At 39.3% G+C, this 27352-nt stretch overlaps 1 protein-coding gene across 2 annotated transcripts; it reads left to right on the top strand.

The window, feature by feature from the left end:
- The first annotated feature begins 24 nt into the window (after positions 1-24).
- On the top strand, positions 25-19202 carry dnai3 (dynein axonemal intermediate chain 3). 2 transcript variants are annotated; one of them, XM_005736961.1, is made up of 23 exons: positions 25-139; positions 1349-1395; positions 2035-2073; positions 4389-4573; positions 4936-5040; positions 5433-5567; positions 5661-5857; positions 6135-6251; positions 6545-6741; positions 7353-7471; positions 7966-8055; positions 8298-8396; positions 9637-9756; positions 10598-10671; positions 12291-12444; positions 12806-12902; positions 15786-15901; positions 16342-16402; positions 16689-16819; positions 17234-17441; positions 17529-17620; positions 17781-17897; positions 19002-19202. In XM_005736961.1, the coding sequence occupies exons 2-23, from the start codon at positions 1356-1358 to the stop codon at positions 19110-19112; spliced, it is 2604 nt and encodes an 867-aa protein (XP_005737018.1). In that variant the 5' UTR covers positions 25-139; positions 1349-1355; the 3' UTR covers positions 19113-19202. The 2 variants fall into 2 exon arrangements, with proteins under 2 accessions (XP_005737018.1, XP_005737019.1); XM_005736962.1 differs by having other exon boundaries at positions 12806-12890.
- The last annotated feature ends 8150 nt before the right edge of the window (positions 19203-27352 follow it).

Below are 27352 nucleotides of genomic sequence, written 5' to 3' on the forward strand. Positions count from 1 at the left end.
TCAATTTTCTCCCGCCCTCTCTCTTGTAACCATTGGCAACCCAGCGGTTCCCAACCCACTGGTGAGCAAAAACAGTGAGTGCGAAGAAGATATCAAGAAGATAGAAGAAGGTATCAAGCCTATGCGGTGTAAGATCACGGTAATATTGATTCATTCTTCTGTAAAGGGGAAAAGTTGCACCTTCGAGCATAAAATAAGCTGCGTATCCAATGTTCTTTTGATGACTTTAGCTATTAACTAGCAACACGACTAACTTAACGTAACTAGCCTGTAATAGCTAATGTCTTCTAATTTGTAATGCCTAAGTAAGCCTTAAAGAAAACAGGACGTTACGAGTTATACTTTATGATATTAAATCGAGACTTACATATTCTGGATTATACTGAGTGATAGCTATGTGGATATGATACTGGTACTACAGTGGACTAAAATTAAACTGACTAAAATACCATCCATATTTCAGGAAATAAATGAGACTATCATTAACTAGGAAACGCATAAAACCCTAAATTGACCATTGTCAAATAATACAAGCGAACTCAGAAAGTAATCTGTATTGAAAACAATTGAAAAATATTTGAGCTTGTTAAATTAGATGCTGTTAGAGGATATATAAAGTTTCCTAATATTACACAAAGCAGTAAAAACGTCCTCTTGGCAGAGCATATTCGCATCACTAAACATTATTTCCAGTGGGCAAATTATGTTGTTACTACTTTTGATGATTAGACTACATCCATCCAGGTCACCAGTCTATTACAGGCCTAACAGAGAGAACCAGTTAACCTAACATGCATGTCCTTGGAGTGTGGGAGAAAGCTGGAGAACAAAGGAGAACAACAGACTACACATAGAAAGGTCATGGATTTGCACCCAAGACCTGCTTGCTGTGGGGCAACAGTGCTAATTGCTGTAACTTCATGTTGCCCAATTAAATAAATTTTATTGATATGCACAAAATATAACACAATACAATAACACAAGTGTATAATAAAACTTCCTCTATCACTGGTTGTAATCTGTATTATAATTCTGATTAAGACAACTAAACAACAACTTATTATTGTCATAATAATAACTTTAACATGTATTATTTGGGTAAGTTGTTTAAATTAATATAAGCATTTATTCTCAGAGTTCACCAGCTTTTTTTAAGTAAGCAGTGCAGTTCCCTTATCTGCCACAAGATGTCACCAGAGCTTTTGATAATGACATCAAGATCGCCTGAGCGGATGAGTTCTAATGCCAGTGACAGTGGTGAAAATTAAATTGAAAATTGTGTACAGAATGTGTTTGGTTGAAAAAAATGTGTAAACTTACTCTCTTCCCTTTATAAACCTGCTCAAAGAGCAAAGATGGCACCCAAGAGGCAAAAAAGTCCATCAAGAAAAACAGGTGAGTCCTGGAGTATTAATTTCTGAATTTAAATGCATTTGTTTTCTTTTATTGTATATGTCTCTGTATGAAAGATGTTCTTTCATGACATGTAAATAAAATAGTAAACGGATTTCCCAGAGCCAGGGTGATCCTATAATCCTTGATGCTTTTGAATTGGCCATTAAGTTTATGTTGAGGGACTCTTAACTCATGGGAACTGAATTACTTTTAATTTGTTTTGTAACACAAATAGCTGAGAAAAAAAAATCCCAGAAAAAAAAAGCTATTTGGATTGTTTTAATTTGGTCTTGAGTGTAATGTTAGACAGCACAGTGACATTGGTGCTTGCAGATGGTTTCTGCTCAGCTGTGATTCCCCATTCTCAGTGTTTGGTTTACATTCACCATGCCACAGCTGAAAACCTGCATACAGTTAAATACTATCAGCACATCATTTTACGATGAGGTGATGGTGCCATGTCCTTGTTAAAGATTATTGTTCTCAGAGTTGTTCCTTTTTAAAATATCCTGTGTTACCCATTCCACCTGTCTCCAGCTTATAGCCCCGACAGTGTAAGTCCACATTGTCAAAACAATCTAAACAGGCTTGCTTTTGTTTTTGATTTACCCTAACAACTAACAGTTACTTCTTATTCAGTCAAGGAGAATCTGACACCTTCACCTATGGAAAAGCCTGGTAAGAAAAAAATTATTTGTATTTTTTTTTTTTTTTTGAAGAGAGAAAATTAAATTCGAACTCCTTATTGTGTTTATACTTTTACAAAAAGCTGGCTTTGTTCATTTTTCACCACTGTATTTTTATTCTTGAACTCAGAGAGCCTGAGCATTTGGCTCTCCTACTTGCATATGTGCTGACTTTCAGCACAGCATATTAATCAGACCCTTATTATTCCGTTTCAGGTTTACCAGTAGCAATGCTCAAGTCAAAAGAACAGTCGCATTTTGAAGTAGTCCTATAATGTGAATAGTTATATATCCTTCATATGTGCATTGTTCTGATATGTTCTCAAGTGTACTGCTGTGTAACCTCTAGTGCAGCGGTCCCCAACCTTTTTTGCGCCACGGACCGGTTTATGCCCGACAATATTTTCACGGACCGGCCTTTAAGGTGTCGCAGATAAATACAACAAAATAAAACTAGTACCGTTACCGAAAAAAGGAAGATTTATTCATAACACACGTGAAACCGAGTTAACGGTCCGAGGCCCGGGGACTGCTGCTCTGGAGCTCTTCTCTACTTGGCTCTGTGTCCCTAGATTTGTTTTTTTCTTAGACATACCAACCCCAAAACTTGTTTTCGATCAAGTGCTTGTAGCCATCAGCATAAGTAGTGTTTTAATTTAGATTAGGTGATTGTGAGTAAAAAATATTTTTCCTTTCAAAATTTGCTCCGTTTTTTTGCATTTATTTATTCCTTTTAATCTTATACTTCCAGCAGTTTAAGTCCAATTTGTGAACGTGACAAAATTGAACATGACCTAATTAGGTTGAGCCCAAGCCAAGCCTGGGCTCAGCCTAAAATCTTGTCTTTGCCATAAAACTAATGGTAATTTTTTAGGAACCAGTTTAAAATCTTTGTGACAATAACAACACATTGGCCTTCTAGTTCAAATATAAATGCAGGTTTCTGCACATTGTGTGACATTAAGGATACGCTGATCAATGTATTTTGTTCAAGCTTAAATCCTTCACTAATAGGAGCAGACTGGAAAACAAACTGTGCTAAAATTTCAATGCTCTGAGGTTTGGTATAAATATCTTGTGGTATGCTTTTAAAAATGCCTGGGTAAATTATGCAAGAGAAAAGAAGCTTAACAAATTAAAAATAGCTTTTTGAAGCAGCCAACAAATATAATTTAATTGCATTCTTGAGGGCTGTGGAACGCTGCGCATCACACTCTTTATGTCTCCCAAGCAAATATTTCCCATGAATACAAATGCCTTGGTTGACACATGACTCTGTGAAATGAAGGGTGTGAGTTTCCACTACAATGATTTGGCGTGAGGCCTAAGTGGTGTGAGTGGAAAAGGTTGACACACCCAGCTGGGAAGTGGTTACTTAAGCTGTACTTGAGCATTCCCAGTGTCCCCTTAGCAACCTTGTGGAAAGACTTTGAAGCGAGAGACCACAAGCAGAATGAAAACTATCATTATACAAAGCTTTGTTTACTGTACTATGCCCTGGACTGTGCTTGGCTTAGATATAGTAGAGTCTGAATGGATTGTTTATTAGGAAAAGCTTTGTTGTGGCGATGGTAAAGTACTTTGGCTTCGTATTATAACAGTCCTGAATAAATGTGTGTAACTGCACTTTATGTCTTGAGGGATGCCCTATTGGTTTTTACACATTCTGATACAAACGTACGCCTAGAAACATTTAAACATTGTGCACAGACTTCTCATAAGGACTGATATTTGTAGAGTCAAAGCAGGCAAAGGATGAGAGGCGTTCGCTGGGTCTGAGGGATGTTAAATTTCTTCATTGGAAGGTGAACACGAGGCTCTGCGTGGATGTACGCGTGCCTTATAGTTTGCTGTGACCACAAGGACTTGTCCCCATGGACAATGCACTGCAATGCACCAATTCTGCACACATTCTCCAGGCCCACTCCAAGCATATTTAAATAAATACATGTCAGTGGTCTTTGCAGCTGTTGTGTGTATCCACAAGCCAGTAAAATCCCAACATTTATACCAGAGTTTGCTTATCTGAGTGTTTACATTGTTTTGATATCAAAATCATTATTGTTTGATTATCTGATACAGTCTCATTCAATATTCTAAAACATAAGTAATTGGTTCTGAATTATTTATTATCATTATTCTCACTATTTTTATTATTATTTGTGGTAGTAGTAGTATTAGTATTAGTATTTATTTGAGCCGTCATCAGTCATCAGCTTTGCTTTTAGGGAATGAAGCCCAAAAGCTCGTTTTATCAGATAACTTCCCTATTTTTCTTCTCTCAATTGTTTCTGAACGCTCCTGAAGATCACCCTGATGACATCTACCCCATCGTCCTGACAACAGCCACCCAGGAGCTCTTTGAATGCTGCATTGATGAGGATGTCACAGAGCAGAGCCCTTACAAGCTGCTGGAAAAGGACGACATCATACAGGATATTAAGACAAGAGCCGCAGTGTCCGATTTCCACCCTGTGAAGCAGTTTGTGCTGGTTAGGCGCTGGTTATGCATTGTTGCATAGTTTACTCAGACAACAGCAGCCAGACACTGTGATGATGCACAGACCCAAGTTAAGAGCTGTGGGAAAAGACAAAGCAACCAGTTTAACTTCATTTTTTTCTCTGTCTGATCTAAATTCTTTTATGCATTTATGACAGAACTTTGCAACTTTAGTCATCTACAAATGAGACACCAGTTTTCCTTTCAGCCATTTCGTTTTTTGTGATGTTTGTAGGGTTTTTGGGATTTTCACATTCACTCTCAACCAAATTACTGGAGAAGTAGTTTGTACTGTGATGTATTCTAACACTCTCATAAAAAATTAATGCTGTGATTTTCACTTTCTTTTGACAGGACTACCCAGAGGATGAAATATTGCTTGTTTTTGATGTAGATTTCACCTATGGACAGAGTTTTTACCTGGTTCTCACACCAGAAGCCAAGGCTAGAATATATAATGTAAGCTAACAGTTTTGGTTACAGTAACAAGGTTCTCTTTTGTTAATATATTTTTTCTTTCCTCAATACATGTTTGTTATTAGACAGACCAGGCCAATAATTAAAAAATGTATACTGATAAGCAGTAACATAACAGAAGTTTTATATTATTTAATTTAAAGGTCGTTAATTGTTTCTAGTGCTTTTGTGGCACCAGTTATTAGTAATAGTGACAGGTCATATATCATCCGGGGTGTTTCGCTTTCCAGGCTATTTTTCCGTAAAATTTAAGACTTTAAGTACTACTTTATTATCTTTCCCTAGCATAAGCATTTTGCTGTAAGTATGAATACATGTAAAGATTGCTAGTGTGTGGGTTTTTTTATATTATATATTCTTACAATTGTATTTAGGTTCTGCAGCCCCCACAACCTGAAATAATAGAGTTGGAGGATGATGTCAGTAAAACCCCAGAACCAAAGCCATGGATATCTCTCGGCAGTGAGCTGGAAGTAGATCAAGAGTCTGTCAAAGAGACCAGAGAAAAGGCACTGCAGTATATTCAAATTAACATTAAATATTTATATCTGATCTGATTGCTTTGCTCATGAATTCTGTTCTGTCTCTTCTGCCATCATCAGCTGTGCTACAAGTTTGACTTAAAGCGCAGACCGGGGTTACCTGTCTGTTTTTCTGACCGCAACAGTACAGAGGCTGAGTGTCGCTCCGTGGCGTGTCCTTCCTACCAAGACAGCAGATTCAGCATCAAGCAGATGCAGAGGGACTGCGGGATGCAGGCTGTTCCCAAACTGCAGAGCAGCACTGCTCAGACGGAGCGGTAGGCCAGCAAATCAGTACACTTAAAATGGATTTGTTCTGTAGGGAGGGAAAGCACGTGCAGGTTTGACTAGCCCGATAATAAGACTGCATCTGTTTCAAATCAAGGAAGTAAGATGAAATCAATTTCAGAAATATTTTCTGCTTTGTCTACATACATATATATATAAATTATATATGCTTTCAGTGAGTCTGCAACACATTTCATAACATATTGTTTTAAAAGTAAGGCAAGTTCCATGTTTTATTGTATGTGTTGCCTTCTGTCTATTTTACAGGGCGGTTCAGAGGAATGTGCTTACCCAGTATGAACCAAGAGAGCTAAGAGAGAAAGAAAAAGAAAACATCCTCAGGTCTGAGAAACTGAAGAAGTTTGTCAACTCAGTGACCCCCAGGTAAAATGAATTCTTATGGTATCGTCGTTTCCATCTGCTTCTTAACAACCCATGCTCAAAATATCAGCCATAGATAACTCAATCCCATCCAGTATTATGAATGCAGGAATATTCAGTGGAAATACGATGATGGTGTATTAAGACAATTGTGTGTACTTTATTCCTCTGCCGAGGCGAGAGAAAAAATGTTTCCAGCAGCGTTTGTTTGTTTGTCTGTTTGCTCCGCTGTCTGTGAGCAATGATACATAAAAAGTACCGGTCCAAATCTCAACAGGTACATTTTCACTTTGCAGGGTCTTGCATGCCCTTCAGCAGGCACACATAATGAATGTGTTCACTGATGACTTTAAGGCCTTGGGCATAGGAGCAGAAGCTTCTGACCAGTTAGTGATGGTTTCTGAAGGTCTGAAGCTTCAATGGACCTTCACAGACGAGAAGCGCGCCATGGGCAAGAAAATCAGCAGCGTCAGCTGGCACCCTACAATCCATGGTGAAGTACATAGACTTCTACAGACTTAGCATAGAGTACATTTATGATAAAGTCAAGATTTGTGTACCATAGAAACTTTGGACATTCATTAACATTGCAAAATAATCGTTAGAACCCTGACAGGTCACATTAAAATCATCATAATTCATTTTCTTTCACTTTTTAGTTGGAAAAATTAGGTCACTATTGACCTCCTGCACAGACCTGGGCAGGCAGGAGTTTGCCCAATTCTTGTTTTTTCAGCAATAGCAGTTTGTGGCGAGAAAGTATACACTTAGTGGGCAATGATATAAATATGTACAAATATACAATAGCCTGCCTAAAAGAAATTGAACTCCCTTTTCCTGTTATTTCAACTTCACTGACAAGCTCTGTAATATCTGTAATATCAACGCGTCACCTTAAGACACACATCGACGTCCACAAAACCAGAAAAAGAATATCAGTGTGATCAGTGCACATGCATTATCAATTTGTGGCTTCTATGTAAAGTAGAAATTAGAGTAGATCTACAGATTTTTCAAAAAAGGCTTTGTAAACACAGGTCTGTTTTCCTGTTGCTATGTAGCTGATACATTGTGGGGTGTGGTGTTTTTTTGTCTATGTGGCAGGTCTGATAGCTGTGACTTTTATAAAGAAACAGGAGGAGCAGCTGGATAAGTCCACTGTGTACATCAACAGTCCTGCTTTCATTGTCTTCTATGGCTTCCCCGATCAATCTAACCCCCGGGTATGAGAAGTAGAGGAGAGAAACACATTAATGGGAGTCGAGAAAACATTTTTTTAAATGTATGTGTTTGAGAGTTAGCTCTAAGTCTTTGCCCTTTACTGTAATTTATCTTCTGCTGTAAATTTGAAAAGATCTATTGATTTGAGCCAAGCACTCAATCAATATAACCAAGCTGCTAAATCGCTCAAAAGTAATATGAGTTCCATGTGTGCCTTCAATGGTGCATGTGTCATGATTTGGTTTCAGCCTCTGGGACCAGTGGCACTTTGACAAGACATATAAATAACATAAATAATTAATATTTTCTACAAAAGGGAATAAAGCAAAAAAATGTACTGCATACTGTCTTTTTCCCCTTATGTCTAGTGTAGGCATATGAGAGACTAGAATAAATACATTTTTGCGTTGGGAAGCTCCTTATACATGGAAACCTCTGCTTGGAAATATGCGTATGCTCATTTTTATGTGTTTTGATTTTTTTTATATATATATAGTTGCTCTTGGAGTGCCCAGATGACATTTTTGCCTTCGAGTTCTGCCCTTCGAATCCAAATGTTATTGTTGGTGGCTGCAGGAATGGCAAGGTGCTCCTTTTTCACTCAGCGTCTCAACTTCACAAATCAAAATAATCAGTTTCTCATCCCATGCCCCCATTTTAGTTCAATATAAACATGGTATTGCATGCTGTTGCCACTCTTCTGTCAGCATTTAATATGATATGTTTGAGGGGTTTTTTTTCTAATATATATATTTGTATATTATTATCTATAGTCTCAGGCTCAAATGATCATCACCACTAAACGATTTTATGTTGCTGATGTCTCAGGTGGTGTTGTGGGACATTTCTTTTCACATCCCGCACTTACAGGGAACACGGCCTAACAGTAAAAAAGCCTCAGACTCCGACTCTGACACGGACACATTTGTAAGTACCCATACTCTCTTTGAAATAGTCACAGTGCTGATGCAGTGAGACATGCTGTTCTGTACAATGTTAGTCAAGTTACTTGAAAAAAGTAATTAGTTATTTTTGAATAACATGATACACAACCTGAACACATAATAAAGCAATAGACCTTTCTGCCCAATAATATTTTTTCTGCATAATCCAACATATAAATTTGAAATGAATTTTGAATCAAATGAAAAAGTCTCTTTTTTAAAAATTGTTTTACTAATTTTAATCTTTTAACTTTATGCACATTGAATCATGCAACAATTAAATGATATGTAAGTTTTGACTTTGTTTTGTTTTAGCTCATTTCAAGTGTAGCTTTTATAGTTTTAAAATGTTTTGTTTTACAGTTTCTTAAAGCTTCCGCTTAAAGCCTAACCTGCACTGATATCTTCCAGCTGTATTTAAGTAGACACTCGTGTCCTATCATCTCTGGCCCAGATTTACCTTGGGTGTTTTTATTGCCACTACAGTGGAGCAGCTGTCTCCATCCTTCTCCTTACTGCTTCCTTCTCTTTGCCTTCCCCTCTCCCACCCTCTGTGCCTCCTTCTGTTCTCTTTGTCATTGTTAGCCCTTTATTCACCAGAGTCAACAGCACCGGCTCACATACGCCAGCTGTTACATAACTCTTGTTTCTTGCCCCCACATAGAAGATAACACACAGTGAAATCAGATCACTGCCCTTCCTGCTGTTTGCAGTGTAAACAGTGGCAGTTGTATCTACTAGAACGCTCTGTTAGGTGATGTGAAAGCTGTGCTACACCACCACCTGTCACTGGGTTGTCAGATAAATGAAGAATTACATTTTAAATTAACATCTTCTCTATCTACTTTTTTTTTTATTCGCTCCATTGCACATAATAAATCCAATTGCAGGTCCACAAAACGACTAAGATATATGTTTAAAATTTGCTTGCAATACTATGAGGAGGTGTTTTAAACAAATTAAATAATCATATTGCAGCGATTTTATGTTTTTTAAGTGGCTCTATTGTGCCAGAATGTGTTTGAGTGTATTTATCTGTGTGCTGTTTGTTTTTCCATGCACACATCGAAGTCGTCATTTGCATTTCATTATTCTGCTTGTGCGTTTTACAGTGGTTATTCAGCTGTGTACAGTCTTTGTGTCTAGATTGAATTTGTGTGTAGACTGAATTGTCAGAGCTCACCATACAGCACATTACTGTCGCGTGTCTGCTTTCCCTACAGGACTTGGGTAACAAAAAAGAGAACAAGACTCCTGTCATGAGCTACTGTGCAGTTTCTTCCATAGAAAGCAGCCACAAATCCCCAGTTACTGATGTCCAGTGGCTGCCGAAAACATTTGAGGTACTGAGGGACTGAAGGGCAAAGGGGTTGGAGGGAATTAACAACTGTTGGGAATTACTTTTTCCACCAGGCGCACATGAGCCTACTCTGAGCCCTTCCACAAGGTTACTGCTGTTTAGCGTGTGGATAAAAGGTGTTTTTGTGTGACTACACAGCAATAGTCTCAGAAAAGCAATCTTTAGATCTCAGCCTCCCTAAATTATATCTAATACAAACACTGTGTCGTAATTCAACATACTAAAACCCCCAATCTCAAAATGGTAACAAAACACACACTTCAAGGTCAGGTCTCATACTGGCATACTGATTTCTCTGTCTTGTTTTGGAATGGTGACAGGTTAATGGCCAATTCACTATAAACAGGACTAAGAGGATGTAGGGTATTAGTGGGAAGTAGATAGCAAGCAAAGCAAATGTTACAAATGAGGGTGCGAGCACAGAAAAGGAGCAATGTAGAATATATGTTCAGAGGAAAACAAACCCCACAATCACAATGTCAAAAGAAATCAAATCTAAACTTATATTTATCTAAAGATATATTTTCTGCAGTAAGACTATGGTATTTTGTCTTTTACAAAGAAATCCAATATCAAGTGTGCACAGAAAATTACTAGCATATATGTCCAGATTTGGTTTCCCACTTGTGCCTATCACTTACCTCTATGTAGTTACTTGCAGTAAATCACATCGATCACTTTCAGTTATAAGTAAAATAAGGCAATCATCAAAGTGCCCCCAGGGGAAAATCCAACCACCCATACAGCTTCATGAACCATGTTCATTCTTTACAAGACCAAGCCTGATGCAGACATTTATTGATTTTGTAACTCCCTCTGTTTAGGTGACCAGGACAGGCGTTCCAGTTCAAAACATTTCTAACATGTCTGTTCAAGTTGTCACCTGCTCCCCTGACTGGTAAGTTCTCTACAGTTTAATGAAAAAAATAACTCCTGATACTTTTTCTTCTTACTTTTCACTGCTTGTCAGTATGTACTTTGGATGTTGATTCTAAGTGTGATTTTAGTGGCTGATAACATGTGTGTGTTTTTTAATACATACAGTTATTTGCAAAGTAGGCAAACAAAGGCCTCTGGTTACCTGATGGATACATTATACACTCACTAGATCCACTGTTTGCTTTATCACGTCCCCTTTCTCTCTCGCTGCCCTTGTTTTGAGTCTCTCTGGATTGTTGACATTCTAATGAAGGTCAAATACAGGGAAAAAAAGAAAAGAAAGAAAACCTTTGGAAGTGAACAGCGTTTAGAAAATGGGTTTTAGTCATTTTCCCTCATCATAACTGACTTGACTTTGCCACACCTCTACATGTGCATAGAAAAAAGGATACATAAAATATTATTATGAAATTACAGCAAGACCTCGACAAATTTAGATAATAAGCAAAACAACCCAAATGGGAATACTATACTACTTATGCCGTAACATGAGCTAAATAAATACATCATAATTTAAGTTCCTTGGTGTATATATTTTGTGTAATTCCAAATCAAACTGACTTATAACTAACGCTGGAAATTAAACACAAAAGAAAGCAAATACAAAGAATATAAGAAGTAGAAGTATTTATTGCTGAATTGTAAAAAGAGTAGAAACACAGTTGCAAGATACAGAAAAATTCAAGCAGTACCAGATCTCTTAGAGAAGATGGAATTCTAACTTCAGGCTAATGCTAGAAAGTTAGCAAGCTACATACCTAGCTTCGAGTATGGTTTTGGTTTTACTGTCTGTAGTTGGCAGACAAAATTGTCTGGCTATTAGTGCCAAGTCACATATCAATTGAATAATAAAACACTACAATTTTGTTCAGATCAGTGACTTGGATTAACAAGACATAACAGCTACTAGCTAAGTTTAAAACATAAAATGTATATGTGTGAAAAAATCACCTATAAATTCCTCATAAAGATGAAAGGTATTTATATAGAGTTTTTTTTTTCTTGTAGAGTAGACTGTAAAGATGCTTTTTAATACTGTAAAGTTGTAAAGCTTTCTATTGGTGAATATACAGTATATTATGGCACTCAAACACGCTGGATTATTTTTCCGGTTTCATCTTAATTCTATGGTGTAATCTGTAGTCATTCTCCTCTGGTTGAACATACTGAGCCAATAATATATTGAAGAGCTGTGCAGTTGGTTAAAATATTGCCTTTTGTAAACCACGTAAATGAGTGTATCTGGCAATCATTATGTTTCTCAGGAAATAGCTATGCAGTCTAATTCTCACTAGTGTTTTTATGTGTTACTTCATTTTGCATGTCCTGTTATTCAGTTTAGATATGAAGTATCAATGTGAATACAGACTGTGTTTCACACTCTGCGTCATTAGACTGGCGCTAAAGGAGTTGCAAATGACAGAAAGATTTCAAAACACTGCTCCTGTTGTTTTTGTCAATAACCACATTTATATATGCAACAATCATGTTTGAATATGAACATTTGATGATAGAGAATTTTGTTAATTTTCAGGTGGTTCTTAATTCCACATTATCTTATTGTGTCTCTGTCTAAAGCAGTGTAATGTTTTGGGATCTGCGAGTGCCAAAACTACAGAACCAGTTTCTGGCCGACAGGAAGCAAGATGTGGATCAGAAGACCATGATGACACCCTATAGCATCCCCACAACTTTCAAACACCTGGACCGGACATGGAAACCACTCTTCAGGGTACTTTCATGTCTGGGATGCATTACAGAGATTGTGATTTGTGTAGAAAGAGCTTTTTTCTTCAACTTCCAACCATAAGAAAATCAACCATAAGAAAAAGAATGATTCGATGTTTAGTGTTATTTTTACACATCAGTAATTATCCTGCAGACAAAGATTTGTTACAAGAAAATAAGGAAAATGGCTTAAATTGAATAACTATTTAATTTGTATTTACGTGTGCATTGGATTTATTTAACTGGGGTTTAGGTAATGACTTCAGTGTGTAGATTCTTGAGCATGCTCTGTGATTTTGTTTTAGATAAGGTTTTCTTTTTTTCTTCAAGTGATAAAAGCCATCTTCTTTTATGCCATGTGTCAGGTTTCCCTGCCAAAGATTGATACAAGTGGAGAGTATGCTCCTTTGAAGTTCAGCCTAGAACATTACACCTGTAATAGTAATACAGGTAGGAACACAGGTGAGCAAGAGCTTTTACCCTCGAGGCTGCAAGGCTTTGTCTGTTTCAGTCTGCTATACTCGTTCTCTGTTTTCCTGCAATCAGTCACATTGCTTAATTACACAAAATACTTTGTGGTTTTTTTGTTTGATGCCAAACGTTTTAGGAAGTTGACTCACTCACATGCTCTTTCAAATCAAACCGATTGTCCATAAGAGATGTTGTTTGATCCCCTGCTGAATTTGTTGCTTATTGGAAAAAAAGAACAGTCTCTAATATTCATGGAAGCTTCAATTTAATGGAGAGAAACAGAAAATCAACCAAAAATCTAGAAAAAAAATACATAAACATTATAAATTGATTTGCATGTCTGCATGCAGCAGACAGATTAATTCAATTCAATTTTATTTATGCAGCGCCAAATCACAACAACAAGGTGCTTTATATTGTAAGGTAGACCCTACAATAATACATAGAAAAACCCATCAATCATATGACCCCCTATGAGCAAGCACTTTGGCAACAGTGGGAAGGAAAAACTCCCTTATTACAAGAAGAAACCTCCAGCAGAACCAGGCTCAGGGAGGGGCGGGGCCATCTGCCTTGAGCGGTTGGGGTGAGAGAGGGAAGACAGGATAAAAGACATCCTGTGGAAGAGAGCCAGAGATTAATAACAAGTATGATTCATACAGTCAATCAGTCAGTTACAGATACTCCTGAATATGTTTGTCCCATTCCAACCTCTCCACCACCATAAGTAAGACCAAATAGCTCTCCATGGATGTCAGGGGCAGGACTGCAGACCTGTTGAGGCTGGAGTTGGAACCACAGACACCAAGAGCACCATTGGTAACGGTTTGGACAATGGACAGAAATCTTCCGGGTCTCGCAAAGTCCCCTGCTCAAGAAGGAACATTTACAGGCCCATGTCAAATTTGCCAATGAGGATGTAAATGGGAGAAAGTACTGTGGTCAAGTTATTGTGTTTGTGTTTGAAGGAAGAGAAATGCTGCATATGGCACTAAGAGCATCATCCCCACAGTCAAGCACGGAGATGTAAACATGCTTTAGGACTGTTTTTCTGCTAATGGTTCAGGGCAAACTCATTGCACTGAGGGACCAATGTAACGTAACGTAAAATCTTGGACACAAACATCCTCTCCTCAGTCAGAACACTAAAGACGGGTCATGGACGGCTCTTTGGTCATGGATCAAATTCTTCTTTCAAAATCAATTTATAACTTCTATATAAAGTGTTTTCTGGATTTTTGGTTTATATTCAGTGTGCCCTCCATTAAAATTAAACGACCATAACAATTAGAGAAATGATTTCCCCATTGTAGCTGATAGTCTCATTTTCATTGTTGTCCATATAACAGTTTTGATGAGGAAAGTATTGAAGCAAAGCTCAAGCGCAAACTATAGAAAGATACACTCACTGTGTCTTCAAAATATCAAAGGTAAAGAGCAATTATTCTTTTATGTGCCTGAACAATTCTTATAATATCTGAATGGCACAGAATGTGTTAAAAACTGAAGTAAGTGAGGAGGGCAAACAGTGAGCATCACAGACATGTCTCCTGACCTCTTTGAGGGAGTTTTGGATTCTTGAGTTCTCTTTTGGATGGCTGAGCACAGTGATCAGTGGGGCAGGGCTCATTTGGCCCTGAGCTCCTCTATTTCTCTCTCTGTCTTGTCTCTCCTCAGGTTTCATGGCACTTTATTAAGCGATACTTCCAAAACAAGGCCGCCATAGTTGCAGACCATTGGCTTTGCTGACTGTCAGCTCTTTGCAATATGCTGCTCAGACTCCTTGAGGGCCAGAAGATGATCATGTGTGTCCTGGCTGGTCAAGAAGAGACATGTCTTTGTCTGGCTTCCATAAACACAGCCTTGGTGGCTGGTTGTTATAGAATTAATATGCTTACTAACTCAAGCAATAAATCTGCTTCTTTTTTCATCAGCCCTCAGGGAGTCTGTTATTACGATTTTAATGAATCCCTGTGTGATTAATACTGCAGCGTTACCTAAGATATCTGACTCACATTGATTGAGGGTGGTCTTTGCTGTCTGCTTCTGTGCCTTTTGACATTTTTCTGAACATTTAAAAAGCTACAATATACTTGTTAACATGATTTTTCACACTGAAATAAATTGTGAGCAGGCCCTCATGGGGATTAAGCAAAGTCAAACACTGTCTGTAGCTGTTCCTGTATCATCTTTCGCATATCTTTACACACATCTTAACTGGGAGAAAATAGATTTAGAAGACATGTGGTTTGGTAATCTGATCTAACCTTTAAGAGTGAGAGTTGATCGAGAGCGGTCCACAGGTAAGGGGCTGTGAACAGATAGACCCACATGATCTCTGGCAGACAGTCAGGCTTTTGTGATGGAAAAGGCTTCTACCAGCTTAACCTATTTCAGCCCCTCCACCTTTTACCTCCTGTCCCTGTTTTCTCCACAGGCTTCCCTCCTACCTCTACCTCTTGTGCTTTTCTTTCTCTCTCCCTTCAAATCCACTCTTACCAGTCCTTTCACTTCGGCTGTACCCCCTCCCCACCTCACTTGCTTTAGTACTTCTGTCGTCTTGTTCACGGTCAAATTACAGCACGACTGCCGCGGTTCAGGCTGTTATTTCCTTCATTTGAATAAAGCAGATGTTCTTTTTCCTAAAATCTGCTAGTTTTCACCTATTTTTCTTCCCCTATTTGAGTTTATTGAAATATTTGTACTTGTCTAGTAACAAGGCGCTGAGTATTGTGAACATTTTAGTCCCACGTCAGCACCAGGCTCCCTCTTTCAGGTCACTGAAATGTTAAATAAATAAATAAAAAACAATGAGTTGAACTTTTAACCTGTTCTTACTTTACCGTCTCTTCCTGTTTTGTCTTACATAACAAGATAATGAAAATGATGGCGCAGAGGTCCTCCCAGAATACGGTCAACTCAGAATACCCTCAGCCAAGACGCTCAAGACCCTGGACGATGTCAATACCAAGTTTTATGTTGGAACAGAGGTAAAAATTCTGTTATTTTCTTCTAAATAAACTGTACACTCTCTATATGCTCATGTAAGGCAGAGGAGCACGAGCCAAAACATTTCATTATGGTTAAATGTGGCTACATTGTTTATCTGTACATGACAATAAAACTTGAAACTTGAAAATGTCTTCAAATGATATCAACATAGAGCAAGTAAAAAATACAGTTAAGTTCTTGACTGCTTAACTTTTAACTTAACTCTTGACTTTACTCAGCTTGTGAGCAAGCTGGACTTCTTTTTGTTACATTGAAGTTCATCTCAAGTTGGCATAACCAATAATGAATGATTTTTTATTAGGTTTTTGCACATGTTTTTGTCATGCCACTTAAGGAGTGTACTATACTTTGCAACTTAACTGAAATAAGGAAGACGCATACATACATTTATAAACAGTTTTATGTTCATTTTTTACAGGAAGGAGAGATTGTCTACACTGACTGGAAACTGGAGGAAGATGAGTTTGGACGAAAGTTCAGTGAGTAGTCGGGCTTGCCGCGCTCTGTTTTTTATGGCTCACCAGTGCTCAGCTGTCAGACTGACAGCAGTACGTTGATTCATAAAACAATTACACCCAATTTATTGAAATGACTTTGATTGCTACTTTCACATTAAATCCACTATTTAGTTTGGTAACCTGGGCAAATGTAATGACCATAATGTTTTACTGGGTTAATTGCTCCTTTGCATTATGATTACCCTGGAAGGAAATTACTGTCAAATAAAACTGTGCATATTCTCCATCTGTCTCACTTCACTCCCAGGTGCCAAGCCCCTGCTCTGTTTTAGAACTCATGCCTGGTTTGTGAACACAATGCAGCGATCACCCTTTTTCAAAGACATTCTTTTGACAACAGGAGGCTGGAACTTTGCCATCTGGAAAGAGGGTGTGATGGTACTGCAACAGAAAACATTGATTACCTCACATGACGTATGCATACATCACATAGAATTGAGACAATTCAAATGAGGTAATTTCTTGGTTGCTGTTTTGATCATTTAAACTGCAAAACTAAGCAAAACTATTCACACTTATTCAGTTGGTCACAGACATAGACTGTACATAAAAAATGGATGTAGCAGCCATGTATGGTTTGTGGAGCCTCAGCATTAGCAGTCGGGTTTTTTTGTTTGTTTGGTTTTTGGATAAACACTGTCAATTTTGGTTTTTGAAGCACGTCCAAATGGGAACCATGCACAGACTAATTCGTCCTAAGTAACGACAAAATTGGAGCACATAATTCAATAATTAAAATGCTTCAGAACGCACAAAATTTTTTAAATACTTCTTGTAAACCACAACATCCAGGGTGGCCCAATCTTCGTGGGACCAAGCTCTGAGCAAGAGTACAGTGCGGCATGCTGGTCCCTCTCCCGATCTGCGGTTTTCTTCATTGGGAGAAATGATGGCAGTATTGAGGTGTGGAACCTGCTCCTAAACACCAGCGAACCTACACACGTCCATGAACACGTCGCCAGTACCAGAATTACCTGCATCAAACCCTGTATCACCGCCTGTGAGTTCTTGGCTTATATTAGGTGCTCAGGACAGATACGATTTTTGAACCTTAAAACTCATTTAATGGACTGTTTTGTACTTACAGCCAAACAACACTACCTGGCTGTTGCTGACAACCTTGGAGTGCTACGTGTTTTCAATGTGCCAAAGGCCCTCCGCTCCCCGGTTAAGAATGAGGTAAGAAGACTGTGAGCTGTCTGTTTTGCTTGGACCCTTGTGTAATGTTAAGAAACTGCGGTAAAAATGTGTTATTTTTCTTAAAGGTATTTAATGGCTGCTACAGTATTATTGACTGCTAACTAGTATCTTTGTCTTGTTTTGCTTTGTTTGTATGCAGGATTTAAACATGCAGATCTTCTTTGACCAAGAGAATGACAGGCTGAAGGATTATTTGGAGTGGGAAGAACTGTGGGCGAAACCGAGAAAGGAGGAAGGCGAGTCCAAGAAACAAGTGGTGAGCAGTAGGTTTTAATTCTAAACTGAATTCCCAGAAGTCTCAAGGTGCCAGTTTCCATCAGTGTGACTGGAAGGTGGCTCAACAGCAGCTGAGAGGGAGGAAAGATGTCCTGTGTCCAGTGTTTGTAATTTCCTAGATCTGACAGTTCAGACCATAGTGACGCACAACGAATGGTTAGATTTGAAATGAAAATGAAGGACGAGAAAGGATAGGAGAACACTAAAGCTTTTCTTTCCCTGTGTCCTTTGCCATTTGTCTACAGTGAAAGTGTCCTTGAGTTAAACCTTGACTTCCCACAAAACTTCCCTGCATTGGTGATCAGAATCTTCAGCAGACTTACAAAAGTTTTAGTACTGACCCAGCTAAATATGTGGACGTATAAAGTTGACATTGGAAGAGATGAAGAAGGCACTCGTGTATCTCTTTTTGTGTCTCTCTCATTTTCTATCCGCTCATGTTTAATTCATTCACATCGTTATTTGATCCCAAGCACTGGGGATAGGGTAGTTATTGACAGGCAGTGCCTGACAGTCTGCCTGCTAAGTATAGAAGCAAACTTAAGTGGCTAACTGGTTCCATCTTAGGCTGCATGGCAGCTACCAAAAAAGTTTTGTTTTGCTGTAGTAATGTCACTTGGAGTGGATACTTTCTCTTAATTCCTCTAAACAGGAATGAATTTTCATGTTCACCTCCAGCTTCTTTCTGCTGTTGGCTTTAAAACATCTACGGCAATTTGAATTTAGATGGATGATAAGGACAAGGCACAGCTTAAATATGATATGAACAATACTGTCAGGTTTACTGTTGTGGGAGGAAAGTATCAGGAATTTGCCAAACAGTATCCTAATTGTCCTTTTTTTTTCTTTAAAGGACTGTGCCCTGCATGCAATACACAGATGCAGGGCACAGTCCAGATTTTGCTAGAAAAGTGTCATCTTATTTAATATTTGCATCCTTCAATAAAATTTCAGTTCAGTAAAATTCAGAGGCAATGTAATTTTCTGCCTCTACGATGGGAAACGCTGAGATCTTGGATTAGGTGCTCTATTGTTTCGTAATTATTGTTTATGATGAAGCTTTTTTCTCTGGCTTTGTCTGCAGGAGCCTGACAAGCCAGTCACATTCCAGGTAGACAGCGAGGAGGCGGACTTGAAGGAGTACAGTGATTACCTGAAACTGGAGGAAAGCATCCTCGAGCATACGGGCCTGTAGCCACATGCTCCAAAAGCCTAGGATACCTAATATCACACCCCTTCACACACACATGCACATAAATTAAAAGCTTTTTTTCTTACATTTATTTATTGATTTGTATAAGTTTAATGTAAATAAGAAAACATTTTACAATATGGAAACCTGTTCAAACTGTTCAACACATTGCCAGTGTTCGTATGTTTGTGCCTATTTTTGCAGTATTTCTTGTAACTTACATCGATTTTACAGTATACATTCACATTGTCCTTGGGTTCAGACTTCAGGGTCAACAGATTATTTTCATCCATTCATCTAAGATCGAGTTACTGGGTAATGCCATCCATTAGTGCCCTCCTTACCACCACTCCCTAAGGATACAAAAGTGACCTGACCTTGACAGAAAGTCATTATATGGCTGTTTAATTTCAGTAAGTGCCGTAAGAAATGAATTTAGAATCTGGTGTTTTGTGGACAATTTTGAATAAAAAGCCAATGACTGTGGTCACTATCGCAAAAGCTGTTTGTCAGTAATCCTGCTTGTAAGTGATCATTATGGCTTAATATTGTGTCTCTGGGTCTTTACTAAGTCAGTAATTCACACGGCTGTGAACCAGTTGGAACTGGTGGCTATAAGGCCGACTACATTTTAGTAGGGCAGCATAAAAGGAGTAAAATGAAAGGATGCACTCTTGCTGATCTATGAATACATGTACACAGCCTGCACAGCACCAAACAGCAGTAAGCTGAAACTAGCTGGAACAATAAATATTTACCTAAAGAATATGCGGAGAGCATATTTTCCAAATAATCTGGCCAGATGGTGAGAGTCATAACTCCAATTAAATGATAACACTGGTCTACCGACAAGTGGATTGGATGGCTAACAATGTAATAAGATCATGGTATGCTAATCATGTGTGTATAGCTTGCCCTCATTGCACAAGTAATCAGCTAATGCAGCAATAACGTCTTGATCTAAACAGTGGCCAGATGTTAGCATTATGTCTGAAGCAGTCTCCCTAATGGTCCCGCTGAATGAATCCATTGTTTCCAGTGAAAAGATTCTAATCATTTGTCAGTTTGTTTTTTGTGCACAAAAGGCCATGTAGTTATGTGCTAGTTAACGGCTGTCCAAGAACTTCCAAGGCTGTTTTAAGAGCGCAGGAAACTGCACCTATGGCCTTAAAACGTTGTAACCAGAACCACGAGTGTGGTGTGTTACTGTGCAGCACCTCTACAGCTAAAAATTGGAATGTGTTCAATATTTTAAGTAACACACTTTTACCAGAATTAGAAGATTTTACTAACTGTGTATTATTTTAGAAAGTAGGCTACTGAAATGTAGCACACATGGAAACCAAACATTACAGTATAAGTTTGCAAAATGGAAACAGCTGGTTTCCCTTTCATAAGTAACTTTGGAACATTTCCATATGGGGAATAGATCAAATAGATTAAATCAAATTAAATATATCTTTAATAAATCCAAGACTGTAGACTGTAAATCCTTTAGACTGTAGTCCTCACAGCTTCATTCAGCCATGACTCAAAAACATAATACTGAAATGAGGCACGGTGGTTAGCACTGTTGCCGCACAGCAAGAAGGTCCTGAGTTCAATTCCAACATCAGGCCGGGGTCTTTCTGTGTGGAGTTTGCATGTTCTCCCCGTGTTTGTGCGGGTTCCCTCTGGGTACTCCGGCTTCCTCTCACCGTCCAAAGACATGCAGCTTGTGGGGATAGGTTAATTGGATAATCCAAATTGTCACTAGGCGTGAATGAATGTGACTGCGAATGGTTGTCTGTCCCTGTGTGTTAGCCCTGCGACAGACTGGCGACCTGTCCAGGGTGTACCCTGCCTCTCGCCATATGACAGCTGGGATAGGCTCCAGCGCCCCCCGCGACCCTGAAAAGGATAAGCGGAAGCGAATGGATGGATGGAAGGATGGATGGATGGATGAGCCACAGTGATGCATTATAATATCTTAAAGTTTGTTTGTTTTTTAAATTCACTTCATCTTAGAATTGTGTCAGAACTCGGATTGTGATGAGTGTAATCTGTAACCCAACCGACTTTAGTCTTTGTTGCAGCAATCGTTAAAAAGTGCTTCACCATGTAACAACGTGAGATTCTAGATCAAAGTGAGTGAGGGAAAGTTGGATATACTGTCACGTAAAAAAGAACGTTTTCTTGGGATTCTGCACACTTGTGAGAAATTAAGTCCACACTTACTGCTTCCATAGGATCTAAGAGGGTAAGTCAGCCAGGTGCTGCTAATAACACGGCACTTAATTAACTGATTATCAGCAAGTACAAAACTTCTGGAACAATGTCCTTTGGACAGATGAGACCAAAATGGAGAGTTCTAGCCATAATGCACAGCACCATGTCTGGAGAAAACCAAACACAGTATATCAGCGTGAACACGTCATACCAACCAAGCACGGTGATGGATGTGTTATGATTTACACTTGTTTACAGTCTTTAAGTCAACCATGAACTCCTCTGTATACCAAACTGTTCAAAAGTCAAATGGGACTGTGGAATACTTGAATATCTGTCATACAAACAGGGCCGCCCATTCGACTTGACTAACGACAAACAAACTGTGTTCTCTGTGCTCTGTGCCATGTATATGGATACATGGTGTTTCTGAAATGCTGGAAAAAAAAGTCTGATATTCAGATTTTTCTCCGTGTGCAATAAATACATGTGGACCATGACTTAAAGAATAAAGTTATATTTAGCATAACACAACTCAGTCATTTAAAGATAGCAACTAAGGCCAAAAACTGATCAAAAAAGCGTTTACTGAGTTCAAAGACTCAGTAAAGGGATTTTCCCCATAAATATCTGTGCAATTTACTGCAACAAGAGGACTCGCCCCCTGCTTGTCATTAAGACAGAACGCAGTGATGAAGAAGATGGCACTGACTTTACTTTACTTTTAACCAGATGCTAACTCAGCTTTTTACATAGTCTTTTACTAAAAGTGATAAAGCTTGAGGAATCTCGTATAAGAAATTTAATGTTAAAAAAAGACACACGATGGAAGGCAAATCCTAGTTAAAAGCATTGGAAATAAGCAGTTAAAATAATTTTACAATGAATTTGTATTAGGTTATGAAACTTTTGCCAGTTGTGTTTGATTCCAAAATGGTCAAGGGCTATGGAAATCACAAGAAAAGCTAAATTAAACGTCGAATCCTCCCCCATTGTTCACAACATTTATGAGAATGTCGTTTCCTTTGCAGTATCTTGCAAGGAGTACCTCTCAGCTTTCTGGACTCCATTAGTTTCACTCCTTCATGGGGATAAAATAAGGACGCCTCAGAGCGCTGGGTCCACCACAGGTCAGGGCAGCGCCGCAAACCTATAGTCCCAAATTGACAGCCGGTGTTCTGCCAGAAAAGAGGCCGGAGGGACGGAGAAGGAGGGGGCTATAGGGGCAGCTGTCTATTGCCAAGTTTTCACACTGTGTTCGAGATGCCTCAAAAGGAAAGAGAGAGTGCGAGGGTTGAGAGAATCAATGAACAACACAAGCACGAATGGTTGAATTCAGGGGGGAGAGGGGGAAGGAGACTGTTAAAGAGGAGAGAAAGATGAAAAACAGACACGATTCTCCTTAGCAGAAGTGAACCGGGGTCGACTTCACCCTGGCCATGACTCATTCACATGGACGGTCCTGTCACGGAGCGAAGGGGGTGGAGGACGGTGAAGAATGGGCTGATGTGAGGGTGCACAGCGACAGGCGTCCATATGGCCCCTGAGGCACCAACAAGGTCCCATGACAAAAGGGGGCTCTGCTCTCAAGTCGCGTCCTCCTCAAACCTCTCTGGGAATTCTCTTTCGCAGTCCCCCCTTTCCTCTGCAGAGCCTCTCACTTTTCTGCCAGCCCAGCAAGCAGCAGAGGAATGTGCCTTCTGCAAACCAGCACTCGCTCGGGGATTGCCTTTACACTTGCTGGCTAGTTATTATTGTAATGGCTGATGCAAAGAATGTTGTGCAATTGAGTAGGCTTATGTGCTATGTAAACATTTGCGGCATTTGAGGTTCTGCAGACGTACATAGAGATGTTTGCAGGGTAAGCTCTACTGCTCAGCATTTGTCCTCTAGAGCATTCGCTACAATAGTCAGCAGCATGGCCATAAACCAAGTGGCATGAAGGGCATTCATGATGTCAGCTTTTCCTCACTTGACTTCTTCATCTAAGTCCCAAACAAGAGATTTCCCAAACATAAAAAGCGATCTTTAACTAAAGGGGGGAGTATTGGGGGGGGGGATATCTATACAGAGTGGATTGCCCGTAGTCCAGTTTTTATTACCAGTTCATCAAAGTTCTTAAGCCAAGTCCTGGGATACAATGAGCGCAGGTGCTGTGCAGGAGGGGCTGTAAATCTGACCAGGCGAATTAAGCCATTGCTTTGGCATTGTTCTGTTTGGCCTCCTATCTGTTTTTGCTCCGGAGGGTGTTGGGTAGATTGGGGTGTTGGGAGGGACATGTGAGGGCCTGCATCCACAAATCTCCCAACATGGGAGGCATCCTGCAGATTTCACACACGGTCATCCGAGTCGGACCCCAGCTGCAGAGGACGATCATGCAGGACAACGAGAAGGGTTAAAAGATATTAAAAGAGGGAGAGCTGGAGAAAAGGATGGTTGAGAGAGAAAGCCACATTTGCCTGTGAGATAAAGAAAACATTTAATTGACTGAAACAAAATTTCTCCTACTTGAGATACAAGCAAATCAGAATTCTGTTTAATCTCAAAGCAGCTGTGCAATTGCTAAAAGTATCCCCAGGTAAACTGTTGGGCTTTCTTTCTGTAAACCATGCCGCTGTTTCTCTTTAAAGCCTCTGCCAAGCTGGTGGTAGGTTTCATTAGTTGACCCTTGACCTCATAAGAGATCAGGTGACCAGGGCAGTGCTGTGGAATGCTCCCTCTTGACTCCTTTTCATTTTCTAATTTCAAAGCTCTCAACACTTTGGATCCTAGTCATTTTACCAGTGCCTGTTATCTACAGCAACATGTAGAGAGAGAGAGAGAGAGAGAGAGAGAGTGTGTGTGTGTGTGTGTGTGTGTGTGTGGTTTTGTAATGTCCTGTACGCACTCAAGAAAAAGAATTGTATTTATTCAATCCAGTTTTCGATTCCAGCTGTTAAAAGGATTGTTGTTCGTAGCTTTATCTAATTAGAGAAATGTCTTTGGCCTCAATTATAGCATCCGGGACACCAGTGTGAGATATATTTTAAATACAATTTCATCAATGGGATCATTAGATGGTAGGTCATCCAATAAACCTTTCAGTAAACTTATAAGTCTTAAGTTCTGTTTCTACTTTAAGCTAAACAGAGAAGCTAGTGGCAGAAGATTCACAAGGACACTGTTAACCTGCTAATGTTCAGCCGGTGAAGGTACAGTGCATTTAAGTCCACCACTCTAGAGGGGAAAATAAGCATGTCTGTCCACTGAAACTATGTTTTGTGAAGATATCCCCTTTTTGTCTGCTACTAAAATACTGAGAAATAACCAAAATCTGCACTGTGTTGGGATTGGCTAATCTTAGCAAGTTAAATGAGCTACAAAACTAGAAACTGGAGCATTTAATTCAAAGGTCACATTAACCCAATATAGCAGTGGATGTACTATTTTAGCATGTTAACATGAAACATTACCATTGTAGAAAGTTTTGCAGTGTATCTGACAGTTGCAGCTGTATTTCTATAAATCAAGCTCTAAAGCTTTTTCACTGTCTGTAGTATTACAGTGGACTCTGGAAGTGTTTTAGCTAACTATGCATGACTATGGCTACTAACGCAGCTAACATTTGCTTTCTGACAGTGCTAAAAAAGATCCACTTATATACCAGAGCCTAAGCAAAAATAATGAAAATAATACTATCATGGGTTGTATATAAGTAGAGTTTATACATATAGTACTTAAAATAGTAAAATAGGATAAAAATAAAAATTAACTAAAAAGCACTGCTTTTGTCCAAAACCATGTCCTAGGTATCACCAACAATCATTGATTGGCTGACTTCAGTACTGCAGCTACTGGATGTAGGGAGGCATTTGATCGTCAAGAGGTCTGAAAGTGATCAACAGAATCTTAAACTGAAGCGTCAGTATTGAACTGAACCCAGAGTAAATAGAACATAATCTGTGTCACATAGAACCTTTTACAGGACCTGACGAGAAGCCTTGCAGCACCATAAGTGATCCACGGATGATTACTACATCACTTACAAATGCTTTAAAATTAGTCATTGAGTTATCCACTCCTCACTGTTCTGCGATAGACTAGTGCCCTCTTCGGCACCTACAATGCCTCTCATCCTTTAACAACTACTTTCACATTCCTTCATTTTTTAAAATATATTTTGTTAAATGCAGTTTAATTTTGGCTTGTATTTTGTCGTGGTGAATGTTTCGACCTTTAAATGTGTCCTTACTTGAGTCCTCTTGTGAAGAACTCCTCATGCTCTGCCGTGGAAGCCTCTGAAAGGGGATTCTGACTCTTCTTGAACCTGCTGTGACTGCCGGCAAAAACATTCATCTCAACCACTTAAAAGAAAGCCACTTTAGTTAAGCAATATTGATAATATTTCTGTTCATGCTGAAATGTCATTTCAGACCATCATTTAACATCGACTTGGCAATAACCCTGTCTAAGATGCAATTCCATGATTCCATGAACTGTCAGTCTGTCAATGTATAATAAACACCCCGAAGGCCTGAAAACTTTGAGTCTTCTTTTGACATGTTGTCATTACTAATGACCTCAAAGCAAACCAAACGTGCACTTAGCCTAGCAGAAACTTTGCTATCTTAGAGCTAAAGCTAACGTGTTTTGGGGAGATTTTTAGCTAGGCTAATTGTAAAATAATGTCAATGCTATTCATGCCAAGTGTGAGATGAGAAATTAATTGAACTTGTATTTGTGCATTGACCTAGACTGTTGCCATGATTGTCTCACGTCCAAAATGGTGGACAAGTTAATGTCACATGATTTGAGGTCACGTGTCTGCAAAACCTCAACATGCAACTAGTTAGCTTAGCTTAGGACAAAATGATAAACCAAGCTCAGAGTTAGCCCCTTATAGCTGAACTACTGATTTTTTTCTAACCCATGCCATAAATATATAATGATTACTTTTCCTATAGATGATGGATTCACATTTATTATCTCTGGACCAAACCAGGTTAGACATTTGTAGGGACTTCTGACTGTAGCTTCTTATTTAAAAATGTCTGTGGCAAAAAAAAGGTGCATTTTCCCAAAATGCCTAACTATTTCAACAACAAGGGGCCATAGTGGCAGGTGGTCAGCATTAAGGAGACATCAAAGACCTTATAACCTCCCTATAGACATCACCTCAAGCAGCAGGGGAACTAAGTTTGACTGCTGACAGCTGGAGAGTGCTCTGCTGACAGGAGGAAGGTGATAGCATACACTAAAATACCAACTGTATCACTCCACTTCCTCTGCATGGATCAAAGTTATTGCTTCATATCAGAGTGATGTTAAAGGCTGCTCGGAGCATGCACCACTATTAAAGGTGTGCCACCTGCAAGTTTATCAAACCAGTGAGGCCCAAATCTTCTTACTGAGTCCGAGCACAGCTGCTGTCAGGGCCTCTTTTCAGTCTCACCTTTCACATTTTTTTCTCTCTATCTGTCAAGCAGAGCAAACTCTCATCCTGTCCTCACTCTCAAAGGAGACCGCTCTCTCCTGGAGGAGCGGGGAGGGAGAGAGGTGATGAGCAGCTTACCTCTAGGAGGGATTAGCCTTATTAAAATGAAATCGTCTAGTCCTGAGTGACAGAGCTATGGAGGTGCAGGAGGCAAAGAGGCAAGGAGGAGAGCGCAGAGGGTCTGCGTTGTGTGAGGCCCAGACCCCGGAGGATCTGAAGCACCGCTTCCTCTGTGTTCTCCTTCCCTCCAGTCTTCACTTTCACCTCTCGCTTTCTCTCTTCATCTTCTCTCTCCTTTCCTCTCGTCTTCTCTCTCATCGTCAACCGCGGTCCAGAACAGGCGGATCTGTCAGCGCTGCGTCAAGAGATCTGCCCTCAGTCTCTCAGATGAACTGCCAAGTACAGGGGCTGGACTGTAGGAGAACAAAAGACCTCCAAAAACACACACACACACATAGAGGTAAAATGTGTTTAATAGTCCTCCTATTGAAGGGCACCATGTATGGAATGTGTGCCCAGGGTCACTGCATAGAGGTTCCCAGCAATTACCCAAGCTTTAGCT

Source organism: Pundamilia nyererei, unplaced genomic scaffold (assembly GCF_000239375.1).
Source record: "Pundamilia nyererei isolate P.nyererei 1_Seehausen unplaced genomic scaffold, PunNye1.0 scaffold00072, whole genome shotgun sequence".
NCBI classification, from domain to species: domain Eukaryota; kingdom Metazoa; phylum Chordata; class Actinopteri; order Cichliformes; family Cichlidae; genus Pundamilia; species Pundamilia nyererei.

Excerpts from the sequence above, each read along its gene's own strand:
- dnai3 (XM_005736961.1), top strand. The coding sequence starts at position 1,356 with ATGGCACCCAAGAGGCAAAAAAGTCCATCAAGAAAAACAG. Across the intron at positions 10,672-12,290 it reads GTCACCTGCTCCCCTGACTG|CAGTGTAATGTTTTGGGATC; the intron begins GTAAGTTCTCTA and ends CTCTGTCTAAAG. Across the intron at positions 17,442-17,528 it reads CAAACCCTGTATCACCGCCT|CCAAACAACACTACCTGGCT; the intron begins GTGAGTTCTTGG and ends TTGTACTTACAG.